The sequence below is a fragment of the Solea solea genome, chromosome 2 (genome assembly GCF_958295425.1).
Source record: "Solea solea chromosome 2, fSolSol10.1, whole genome shotgun sequence".
In the NCBI taxonomy this organism is placed as follows: Eukaryota; Metazoa; Chordata; class Actinopteri; order Pleuronectiformes; family Soleidae; genus Solea; species Solea solea.
In genome coordinates this window covers 3,741,881-3,754,825 of record NC_081135.1, presented here as the reverse complement: position 1 = coordinate 3,754,825, position 12,945 = coordinate 3,741,881, and the positions used below count along the sequence as shown (strand labels likewise).

General features: G+C 44.6%; 1 protein-coding gene across 2 annotated transcripts in view; it reads left to right on the top strand.

Moving 5' to 3' along the window:
- The first annotated feature begins 1,404 nt into the window (after positions 1-1,404).
- The window catches only part of LOC131455365 (prospero homeobox protein 1-like), a 35,286-nt gene continuing 23,745 nt past the window's right edge, over positions 1,405-12,945 (top strand). For both annotated transcript variants that reach the window (XM_058622947.1, XM_058622946.1), the window contains exons 1-5: positions 1,405-1,565; positions 3,787-4,213; positions 4,520-5,134; positions 5,232-6,458; positions 10,689-10,796. In XM_058622947.1, coding sequence (XP_058478930.1) covers positions 3,857-4,213; positions 4,520-5,134; positions 5,232-6,458; positions 10,689-10,796 — 2,307 coding nt within the window. In that variant the 5' untranslated portion in view covers positions 1,405-1,565; positions 3,787-3,856. The remainder of the gene's footprint in view (positions 1,566-3,786; positions 4,214-4,519; positions 5,135-5,231; positions 6,459-10,688; positions 10,797-12,945) is intronic.

Sequence of the window (12,945 nt, the reverse complement as noted above, 5' to 3'; positions counted from 1 at the left end):
GAAAAATGACGGACGGCTCTGGCGATGTTTTAACAGTGAGTGATGGAAAGATGAGGAATAAAAACTAAAACATTTAATCTCAACAGTATTTGAATTATCGACGCGCTTTTTAAAAACAAACAAATAAAAAAACATGCCGACAGAGGAAGCGCATACCTTCACACACACACACACACACACACACACACGGAGCAAATATGTACACCTCGTGTTAATCTAATATTCAGGAGAAATTACCCAGAACATTATTTTAACTCCATCAAACAACTTACTTTATGGTAAATCATCAGATTATTTCCCTTTTCCATCATTTGCTCTGAGAGTATAAACACGCACATTTCTCTCTCTTTGCGGAAATGTTTTTCCTCAATTGTGCGTAAATGTCGCGTATTAAGGATGATAATTGTTTATTATTATTAACATTATTTGGCATCATCAGCGAGTGTTCAACACACAACTTTGTAATTTAATTTACGCGAGACCAGACTCACTTTAAATATCTTTCATTTGGATTGTGACGGTTGATGTTTTCATTTTATTTCCATGTCAATAATCTGAAACTCTGTCCGCACTGAAAGGCCTCTGGGGTGTTGCGTGGGAATCTTGCGGATTGACGCAGAAAAATCATTGGTTTCCTCTGGGCGAAGTTTACAGTGGAGAAAAGAAGAGAAGACTTTGGGCAGAACTTTGTGAGAAAAGCTCCATAAAAAAAAAAACAGCCTTGTTTCCAGCTGCGTCAAAGCAGCTAAATAAATAAATAATTACAGTAATTAAAGAGTGAAGTGAAATAAAAGACTGTTATGACTCAAAACAATAGTTGTATTATCAAAGTCATAGTTTTCTTTATTAAAAGGTACAAGAACATTGTTAAATTCACTGATTTGTTATTATTATTATTATTAGTATTATTATTATTACTGTTATCACAAAAATGTATGCATTTAACACATAAAAGAAGAAGCTTTGTGATTGAATTTCAACACCAAACACGTGTTTTATTCCCGGTAATTAGAAGAGTGAATGGATGTAATGTTCCGTTTACCCTCCTCATCCTCCTCCTGCGCTCCTCTCTCCTCTCTGTGTGCGCTCTGGCTGAGCTGCTGCTCCTTATAAATAAAGTCCAGCGTCTCCGGCTCTTCTTCCTTATTGGTCAGGTGGAGTCGTCGCCTCCCTCTGGAGCCGGTGACGCAGCGTCTTCGCGTATCCTTCATGTGCGTCTCCCCTCGTTTCTTATTGAGAGTCTTGCCGTCTGTCAGAGGCAGAAAAAGCAGGAGAGGCACCAAGTGCGTGCGCTCGTTTTCTACACACTTCCCATCCCGGGAGCAGAGCGGCGCACAAGAGCTACCTCTCTCTCTCTTTCTCTCTCTCTCTCTTTCTCTCTCTCTCGCTCTGTCATTATCTCTCTCGCTCCCTCCCGTGCGCGCACGCTCTGCGTACGTCTCCACTTTGCTGTGGTAAATGACAGCATTGATCTGAACGGCGGGTGCGGATCTGTCTTTTTCTTCTTCTTCTTGTTCGACGCGCCGACTTTTTTGGGGAAAAACACACGCGCGCGCGAGAGAGACGTGAGTACAAAGTTATTACTGTTGTTATTGTCACTCGTGGGCTCATAAGTGACAGGATATGCATGTGCGCGTGTGTTTTTTGTCAGATCGCGTTGTGTGCGTTTAGTGGAACTTCCACTGACATCTCATGGAAATCCAGATGGTTTATTCTGGCTCTTTGTGCGCTAGAGTCTCGGGCTGTTTGTGAGTTTTGGCGACTCCGTGGTTTGATTGTTGGCTTTCCTTTTTTTAAAAATAAATAAATAAAGTGGAGCTCGATCATGTTTTGAGTTCAGCTCGCGTGGATCCGAGCTCCAGTCGTCGCTTTTGGAATTCCCCACAGTTGTTCCAAACCATAAAATGACTTATGTTTATGAAAAGTAAACAAATCCAAATGACAGCCAATTCTATTTAAATATGATTTTAAATGCGATTGACTGATCTACTGTAACTAGAAGAAAAGCAAAAACTGCTTTAAAATGAACTAAATCACCGTCTTTGACTGTTTCAGAACTTTTTCTTTTCAACCGAATACCACTTTATAGACTCTGAAACAAAACCGTGAACATCAATGTATTGTGTAATGTTTGCTTTGAGTCACGACCGGGCACTAACTCGTGTTTGGAGGGGGACTTTCATGTTTGCCGTCTCCAACGCTGTGCGTAAAAGTCGTTGTTTTGCAGTCAAGTCTCTGCGTGGAGAGCGCAACACAGTGAGGAGTCATGAGGGGATCCCCTCAACTCTCAAGTATCATCACCTATTAGTCAGTCTTCTTTCCCCATAACACAAGTAACAACACATTTCAATTATGACCCTAAAATTTTGATTTTAATCCCTTTTTATTTTCCTGTAATTATCTGTAATGACTGAAATAGTTCCATAATTCTAAATAATAACTATCATGAACATCACGTACCAAAGATAAATTAGCCACCAAGCACACATTTTAATTCCCGGGAAATGGAAACAAGCCCTTTCACACTATCCTTTACTTCCCATTTCAGTTCAGAGCAAGCTTTTCTTCCTGCTCTTCATTTGACTAATGTCTTCTGCAACAGCAGAGTTATTTTTGTGTCGTCTCGCTCGTGTTCACGTTCAGTATCGCAGCATTTATCCGTCCGTTTGTGTGCCGTCGACTTGCACCCTCAGTGTGAACCTCACATACAGAAAGCTGCATAGTTACCGAGATCTTTGGACCAAAGCTGTTTGTGTCACACTGTGTGTGAGCGTGTGTGTGTGTATCTGGGTCACTGGTGGTCAACTGTGGCGAGGGGAAGAGTGATTTACTGAACTTTTCTGTCAACTAACCTTTCTACCCCTGCTCGGAAAGTATTTCATTTGGTAATGGCCCCCGCAGTAGCACAGCAGTGTCTGCTTTTATCTGCTGTTGCAAAAGCATCACACTTTGTGTCCTTGATTCAGTCTGGACGTGCGTTGGAGCACAGTCACGGTTGCTGTCTTCCTTTAAAATCAGACTCCTGTGTTGCAGTTACACAACTGTGAGCGTTGTTTTTGTTTTTAAAGAAAACACTAGAATGAAAAGTGCTCAGCTCTGGAGGGGAAGCAGCTTTAATTTGTGAATTATTTCCCTACACCTGACCCTGAAATCACTTGCAAAACAGATGCAAACAGGTATCATGGAAAACTGCCCACATGCACGTGTGAGGACTCATTTGCCTTCACACACACACACACACACACACACAGTTTTTCCTTTCCTTTTTCCATGTTTTTTTTAGCTTCAATAGTTACTTTTCACCTCATACCTTTTACAATATAATATCAAATATATAACTTGATTTATTTATTTTTTATCAAGGTTAGACCTTAAGAAGGAAATGGGAAATAGTTTTTCTGCCAAGTGTTTCTCCTCGACTTCAAGGATTTTAGAAGGAGAGAAAATGTGTGTTTTAAATCCACAGTGAGTGTATTTTTAGTAGAAATTATCGTCTCTTTGCTTCCGTCATCAGGTGTATCGGTTGTGTTGGTTGCAATGGTTTCCAAAAGAGCAAATGCACTATTAAATATCTTCTAATGTTGTACACATTTGTTTCTGCGTCATGTCCTGGAAAATTTACACTTCTAGAAACGCTAAAAACAAATTAATGTTTATTTTACGCAAGTATATGGCCCAATTTTTTTATCTGTACCATTAAGACATCAAAATGACACTTTTTGTGTAATATTTCTAAAATAATGATGTTGAAATCATCAAACAAACTGTGTTTTTGTCATCGACCAGGTGCCTCCTCTCTCACCCTGCATGTGTCTGTGAGGACCCCCTGGTCATGTTCATTTAGCTGCCCTGCGTGATGCCTGATCATGACAGCACCGCACTCCTAAGAGACTCCAGACAGACGAAGCGCCGACGCGTCGACATCGGGGTGAAGAGGACCGTGGGTAGCACAATATTCGCCCGTGCCAGCGAAAGCCTGTTCGACAGCATGAACCAATCACACGGCCCGGACCAGGACGGCGACTGCTCGCTGGTCAGTCGCGGCCATGGAGGTGTTGCCGGCGATGGAGAGAAGTCTAATGTTCTGAGGAAGTTGCTGAAGAGGACAAACTCTTACGACGACGCCATGATGCCCTTTCCTGGCGTCACCATCATCTCTCAGCTGCTGAAGAATAACATAGTCAAGAATGGAGGCAGCGACTCAGGCTTCCAGGTATAAACACACAAAGTCACTGAATTAAGGGTTTGAAGTTGCAGTACGTTCAGACCTGACTGAGGGAGCGTTTTGTATGTATACAGCAGCAGAGCAGGGGTGGGCGGGGACAAGAAAGTACAAGGTGTGGTCAATCAAACTCCACCCTGTTTGCCCTCATCTGGCTTCACGAGCACGATGTTGTTGTTGCCTTCGTTTGTCTGGGATGTCACCGGGCGACATGAGATCTTGCCACTAATTCAAACTAATCCATTAATCAATCCATTTAATCTAAAAAATGTTCATTATCTCTGTCCTCCATCACAGGGGAGTGGAGCTCTGTCCAGTGGCGGCTCGGAGATTCAAGGTGAGGACGCCTGTAGCAACTCCTCCCGTGACCAGGACAGCCCATCTGACTGCTTGTCTCCTGGGCCACCTCCTCCATCGTCCTCCTCCTCCTTCAGGGGGCCACCACCTCCATTGGGCTTGAACTCACACGCTCCCTCTCAGCCTCACTCCCTCGCCTCGTTCGACTTGGACAGGCTGTCGGACGAGCACCTCCGCGCCAAACGGGCCCGCGTGGAAAACATCATCCGCGGCATGAGCCACTCGCCGCTGGTGCGGCCCAATCCCGGCGACCACAGCCAAGAGAGCAGACACGAGAACAGCAGCAACAACAGCAACAGCAGTAACGATCACAGGGGGGACGGCAATGTCCACAGCACTGGCAACCACAACCACATTCCCAGCGACTGCCCGTCCCTCTTGAACTCGCCGGGATCGCGGGCCACCGTTGTCAGCGTCGGCGAGGTCTACAGGGAGAATAAGAGGAAACAGCGTCTGCCGCAGCAGCAGCACAGCTTCACACAGCTGGTGTGTTCCAGGCAGGAGCAGAGACAGGAAGAGAGACGGCAGCTCAAACTGCAACTGGAGGACATGCAGGTTGGTAGTCCAAAGTGATTTGGATAAGTTATTGTAACAGGTGATCCCAATGTTTGGGAGGGGTCTTCTAAAACCTTCTTGATCCTCTCTTGTTTAGAAACAACTGCGCCAACTCCAGGAAAAATTCTACCAGATCTACGACTCAGAGACGGAAGAAGAGGAGGAGAATGGTGAGAATGGAGAGGGTGACCGAGGAGAAGAAGACGGTAACTTGTCTGAGGACAGCATACGCTCTGACGGCTTGGAGGAAAGACACCGAGACAGAGGCCGACACAGACACGACCAACTCCCCGAGCTGGACCCGGGTCTGTTCCTGGACCGGGCCCGAGCCCTCCTCCGAGAACAGGCCCTGTTAGACGGAGAAATAGAAGATGTGGACGGCAGGGAGGAGGAGAGGAATAGAGAAAGGGTGATGAAGAGGAGAGGAGCGGCGGCAGGAGCCGGGGGAGGGGGACGGCAGTTAGCAGAGACTCTAAAGCAGGAGCTGAACTGTGCCGTGTCACAGGTCGTTGACACGGTCGTCAAGGGCTTCTCTTCGCCCAAGCAGGCTGTCAGTCACCATCACGGCTGCCGCAACAACACACCAGCTGCACCCTCCTCCAACTCGTCCTCTTCCTGTCCTCCGCCGTTTGGGCCCCTGCCCTCCCTTACCCCGGACTCGCGCTTTAGCAGCGGCGCCCTGGCCCTCACTTTGAATGGCGATGGCAGCCCCACTCCCAACTACCACTCCTCCAACCAGAGGCTGCACTGCTTTGGCGACGTCATCGTCCCCAGCCCGATGGATTCCTTTGGCGGTTTGAGCAGCAGACTGAGCGGCGTGCCGACACCCAACGATCAAACAGAGGCCCTGCCATTGGTGGTACGGAAGAACGGCGGTGGCGCCGGGGAAGAGAACATCAACCCGTCGTTTCCTCCGCCGCCTCCACCTCACCATCCCTCCCTTCACCCCTCTCCCCTCACTGCCTCTCTCGGGTTTAGCCCTCCATCATTTCGCCACCCATTCCCTCTCCCCCTTATGGGTTACCCCTTTCAAAGCCCACTGGGGTCACACGGGGGCGGAGCCGGGTACCCGCCGGGGCCAAAGGACCTCCATCGGTCCTCGCCCGATTCCATGGACATGACGCGGGAAGCTCTCAGCCTCAGAACCAAAATGGCGTCCCTCGGAGGGAGGCACCTCAGTCACCACCACCACCACCACCACCACCAGCACAGGCAGAGCTCACCGAGCCAGCACGGACCAGAGGGTCTGTCTCTATCCCTCATCAAGTCAGAGTGTGGAGACCTGCAAGACATCGCCGACATGTCGCCTTACTCAGGCAGCACTGTATCCTCTTTATTGTGAGTGTGTGTGTGTTTACAGGTATTACTCATGTAAGGTTAGGGTCTAAGGGTAAGGTTAGGGTCAGGGTTAGGATTAGGCCAGTAATAATTATGGTTAAGAGGTTAGTGTCTCCAGCAAATGAATGTAAATCAATGCAATGTCCTCTAAAACCGAGCGTGGGTGTGTGTGTTAAAGTCTAAAAACAAAGTTAAAACCTTCACTATTTCTCATCTCATGTTGATTTAAAGGTGTAAAAATCGCCAGATATACAATATTATCATGATACGATATTACGATATCGCGATATAGTGAGAGTGAGCACCATCTAGTGGACTGAAAAGTCAAAAGATTTTATGCTAATCCACAAAAAGCTTATTTGCAACATATTGTAAAAAATTAAATGCAAAAAACCCCAATATTGCGATATTTCACTGTATCGATGCAACATTAGAAAATTGCCGCCTTTTTCAATTTACGAACTGCATACAATTTTCATCTGAAATCAAGTAATTGCTCAGCCCTAACGTGTAACACGCTTTTTATTTTCCTGCTAAACCAGACTCACATTTTACGACGGTTAAAACGCACTGAAACGTCTTCCAGGCGGCGGCAGCAGCAGACTGTCGCCTCGGAAAGTCTTCGACATCAATTAATCTGTATTAATTAGTTCCCGGTCTAAACCTCCTCTTGTTTCCTTGCTGAGTGGGGAGGATGAAAAGGGGCGCGCCGGGTCTTGCAAGAGGGGGGAAGATTAAACAGGTCTCACACTGCTCTCTCTCTCTCTCTCTTTTAAGTCTGTGCAGCAGGTTGTGGCGTTTAAAGGTGCTGAGAAAAGGCCAATGAGCTTCCTCTTTAACCCACACACACACACACACACACACGGTGTTCCTGAGACACTTGTGCTGTTTGGTTCTCTTTCATCAAGAAGACTTTGTACATAAATGCTCAAAGCAAATCATATTTCACTTTGTGCGTGTGTGTGTGTGTGTCTCGGTGCGAGGTTAGACCTTGTACACAGGAGCTCAAAGCTAATCATATTTCAAAGAGCACAGGAGGAGGAGGAGGAGGAGGACAGGTGAACGCTTGCTCTCATTGATGGAAGCCTTCTTCTTCTTCTTCTTCTTCTTCTTCTTCTTCATATGAGTGTGTGTCTGTGTGAGGTTTGTGTGTCTGTGGGTGTGGGTTCCACATAAGGAGAAGTGTGATATCCAGAATGCACACACCGGTTCCCTCTTTACTATTTTTACATTTTTGTTTTTTTTAACTCATTGCCAGCCGCCCTCTTGTTGCTGATGATCACTCAAACTCTGCTTTCATTTGTTGGCCTTCGCTCTCAGTTGCTCGGCAGCTGTGTGTTAGTGTGTGTGTGTGTTGTCTGCTTCCTTTCGTAATGCACGCACACACACACACACAGAGTCCCTTTCATGGCGTGTGCACGAGGACAGGTGTTTGCAGGTAGCTGTTTATCTTTTCGTTCCTAACCTTTCATATGGAGAGGGCTTCTCCCCGACACACACACACACACACACACACTGTGACGACACACACGATCATGTTTGAAGAACAAAGCGGAAAAAAAGGAAAACAAGACTTTGAACCCCGACAAATAGGAACTCCTCACAACTGCGATGAGGATTTGATCGCGTCGCCGTCGTCTTCAAAGCCAATTTATGTCGCTTTAATTGAAATAAATAAAAAATAAAGGGAAATATTTGACACGTCTCGATCTTGCGGAGCCGTTTCATTCCGAAAAGCTTCTCCTATTCATTTCCCTCTCTTTTTTCTTTGAAATTGGACATTATTATTTCAAAGATACTGACTACCCTTCAACCCTTGCTTTTTAATTCTGTTTTTAACTCTTTTTTGTTTTATTCTTCCACTTTAATACCGGCGAACCTTCAGCTCATTCTGAGTTCATTCACTTTTCACATTCTCTCAATTCGCTTACTTCTCGTCTTGACAAGCAGCAAATTTCACTTTTTTGTTTTACAGATTAAACGATTGGCAAATTATCTGAAAGAATTCCGGTAATTGTTGGATGTATTCATCCAGTTAATGCGACAGATATTTAGTGGCTGCGGCAAAACTAAAAAAAAAGTCCTTTTAGTATTTTACAATTCATATGTACATTTTCAGGGAAGTTAACTCCAATATTTTCACTGAAAACTCAACATGGGTTCATTTAAGTCAGACTTCTTGCTGTTTTCTTACAGAAAAGACGTCTTTTTTTTTACTTTTTACGTTATTATTCAACTCAGACATACTTTGCGCGTTGATTTGAGGAAGGAAGAGCGGCAGTGAGGCTGACGTGTTCTGCATCGATCACAGTTCACCTGAACGGTGTGTTAACACACCCACACACACACACACACACACTCTCTTAGGTCTGTGTATCTTTAATCCTTTCTGTGGAGGCGAGCAGATGTCGCACCTTTTATTTATGAATTTAGCCCCCACCTCTTTGCTCCCTTCTCCTTCCAGTTCACTCACAAACACACACACACACACACACACACACACACACCTGGTAGCAAGGTCAAGTTACAGCTGACACAGGGAGTCCTGCGCAAACACACACACACACACACACATGCAGGAGTGTGTTGTTGAAAACACACAGCAGTAGGAAATAAGGAGGAAGAGGAGCGGACGGAAAAAGAACATCGCCCGTTGCATTTATTCACCGAGTCACGTTAGCTACTGTTACACGCGTGTGCACGTCATTTGCTTCACAATGTTTACTTTGTGTGTGTGTGTGTTTCTGTGTGTGTGTGTGTGTGTGTTTCCATATAAAACAAGAACACGGCTGCAAGCGCTGAACACCGCAGAGTCACAGTGACAGGTTGGCATGAATGTTAACCAGGTAATGGTGTTGTTGTCTGACGCGCGGTGAATGATGGATGACGAGCGTACGCTCTCTTTGTTGATGTTGTAGTTGTTGACGAGCTCAGTCGGTTCCTAGTTTGGGAGGGTTTGAGGCTTTGACTTGAGATTTATGTAGAAAAATAACATTAAATCAAGTTGTAAATCGCTTATCAATAAAAGTTTCTCTTGGAAATTCCTTGGTTTACCTGTTCAAAATAAACCTGAGGTTTAGTTTAAGGAATTAGATTCGTGTACGACCCTTTTTAAGAAGCAAATAACAGTTTATGAATTGAGCGAAATCAAAATACACAAATTGCAAAAATATCGATTTAATCATTCAAAGCTATTGTATTTTATTTTGTTTGGAAAATGCTCCGACTCTTTCGCGTTTGGTTTTTTTTTGGTTGCAATTCTGACCGTGGGCGGGGCTTAGGAAGCTGCCTGCTGATTGGCTACTGAGTTTTAGAGCGACAGCTCAGTGGACCGGGCGTAGACACAGACTTGGAGTCACTGTCCATTCGTAATAACTCAAAGACAAATCTGACAAACAAGTATTTTAATTATTTCAATTATTATAAGTATCTTGGGGGAACGAGTTCCAGGCGAACAGTGACTGTTTCTACTTCCTGTCCATTGAGCTGTCACTCAATTCAGTGGCCAATCAGCAGGCAGCTTCCTAAGGCCCGGAAGAGTTACAAGAGTCGGAGCGAACAAAAAACTTTATTTGCAATGTGTGTAATATATTGTTTGATAATATTGACACAACTCTAATTCCATAATATTATAGGCACACTTTGTCACCTCCAAAAAGTATGAATATCAAACTCTGCTTCCTGTCCTTCATCTTCCTGTTTCCTTTCACCTCTTTTCTCCTCTTGTCGCCTTTTCCCAGCCATATAGGGCTCCTGGGGTTTCTCTCTCTCTCTCTCTCTGTGTGTGTGTGTGTGTGTCTGTGCGCTAATTGACCTTGCGGGGGGGTTCCATTGATTGCCTCATCTTCCCTGATAGATTATAGGGCTGTTAATGTGGTGGGGAAATGGCAGCATGGTGGATCACAGCTGTTATAACACACACACACACACACACACACGCAGTTATTATTTTCCTTGTTGAGACAATGGTGTGACACAGGAGTGAACGTGGGATGTGATCCAACGCCTGCAGGTGGACGTTTGTGTTAAACACCAACATGCTTCTCTAAGACATTTGCATTTTCATGAAAAAGAAAGAAGAAAAAAAAAGAGATTTCTGACACTGAATGTACCAAAAGATAGAATTTTGAGTATGTGGAAGCTTCGCGGTCCTTTTCTTTGCTCACTACTTATAACACTGTGCACTTGATTGCTGATTCCTTAACTGATTCTTCAGATTCAGGAGGGTTTGTCTCCCAACCACCTGAAGAAAGCCAAGCTCATGTTCTTCTACACCCGCTACCCTTCCTCCAACATGCTCAAAATGTACTTCTCCGACGTCAAGGTAAGACCTTGCGCTTCTCTTTTCTCCTCCGCATTCTTTCTCTCTCCTCGTTTCTCTCTTTTATGAGCCTTTTTCATCTTTCCTCCCTCTCTCTCTCTCTCTCTCTCTCTCTCTTTCAGCGCCCGTCACATTCATGCCTCACTTCTTGATTGTACTTTTTTGTTTCGACCCTGAATTTAATGTATTAATTTGTCTCGCCATTGTTGGTGTTTAAAAAAAAAAAAAAAAAAATGGGATTAAAACAATGAAAGACAGGTTAATGCTTTGCAGGGACACATAATCAGAAAGATTAAAACGGTATTTTAGCGTTATCCACTTTCAAAACTTTATTTCTTTTCGTTTCCAGGAGTCAATAGGTGTCTTTTTGTGTGATTTTATTTTGAATTCAGAGGCATCTTTAGTATCAGATCTCAAAGATCAGGAGAGTGTGTTTTTTACGGTGACAGATGGGCGCAGATGAACTGTTGTAAACAGGTGTGTGAGTCTTTGTGTGAATGAAGCCGTTTTGGGTTATTTACATTTATTTCTTTTTTTCATTCCGCTGATTTTGTCCGGGTCAACGTCCACGGTCGGATTCGTGCGTTTGTCACTTTTCTGCATTTTGTTGGTCAGTGAACGAGTGTACTGTATGTGTGTGTGTGAGTGTGTGAGTGTGTGTGTGTGTGTGAGAGAGAGAGGGAGACCCTTTAGCGCAGATGGGTGCTCCAGTCTGTCACGTCTTTGTGGCATAATTAGAGTTTCTGGCCTTAATCGGCCTGGGGTTTGGAAAAGGGAGGGGTGTTGGGGTAATAACGCCCACTTTCCCTCTCACACACACACACACACACGTACTGTAACACCACAAACCCACACACACACACACCACAATCTCTTTTGCCCAAAACACAATTCTCACTCTCACTTTCAGTCAAATGAGAGAAGTTTAACTCTTAAGTCTTTCGGCAGAAACGAGACCAGTCGTGGAGTTAGAAAGAGACGGTGCGTGCGCGCGTTTGGGTGTCTTAATAAAACGACGGCGGCGGGGACGTGGGGAGGGGACGAGAAAACAAACGGTAGCCCTTAAAACAAAGGCGCTGATTGTTTTCGTGTTTACAGGCTGCTGTGTGTTTTGTAAAGGAGCATACGGCTCCGCGACGGATTCAGGACACTGTATTCAAATGAGCAGCAACACCGCACACACGCACGCACACACACACACACCAGCTGCCCTTTGGCTCATGTCTGTGGTGATCACTTCCTCATGGCAGTGCCACATCCTCATTGGGTGCCATGGCAACAGGCGTCTCTGGGACACCAGGTTGCTAGGCAAACACAAGGTTGCTAAGGCCTACCTGCCTGCCTGCTCGCAGCACATGAAAGTCTGATTTGTCATTGAGTGAGCGAATGAGCGCCACAGGTCAGTGTAGTGTGTAAAAGTGGGAAATCTTTCATTAAATAAAAGAAGAATTGACAAAAAGAAAAGCAGAGTTTAAAACTTTTAATTCCAACGTTGTGCTGAATACACTTAAATATGTGCTCGTTATATATCGACATGGCCATTATTAAATGAATTAACGTCTGTGTCTCATCATACGCACTTTATTTTGAAAAACCTCATTGACCTTCAGTTGTTCGGGGAAAGTTTAAACCCCGTAAAAAACGCTGACATTGAGCATTTATAATCAGCTTGCTCGGCCCGTGTGAGTCATACTTTCTATTATCTGAGTAAATATGCTTAATACTGTACATATGTGGTCACATAAACTGCGGCTTTGGGGGTTTCATTTGGCAAATTAGGGCGATAATGAGTTGGTAAACAGGCTGAGTTCATTTGCGGGTTTATTTGGTGGAGGCTGATAGACTTGGCTTTTACAACGACTCTAAGACCGTCCACAGCCTGTGGCTCCGGGTTTGTGTCCAAACTGATATTTAATTAATCTCTTCATCTCGGCAAAATGTGGATTTAGATTAGGAGATGTTTGCAGTGGCACTTTGCTCGGCAGATGGACGGAATTACGGCTTCTGTCTGAAAGGTCCATGAACGAGTGAGATTTCAAGGAATTCATTCATTTCTATTGGAATTTAACGGACTAAAATACACCTTTAAAGTATTCTTAAAGGAATAAGAGTTTTTTTTGCTGATAATGTGATTTTATATGTAGAATTATTT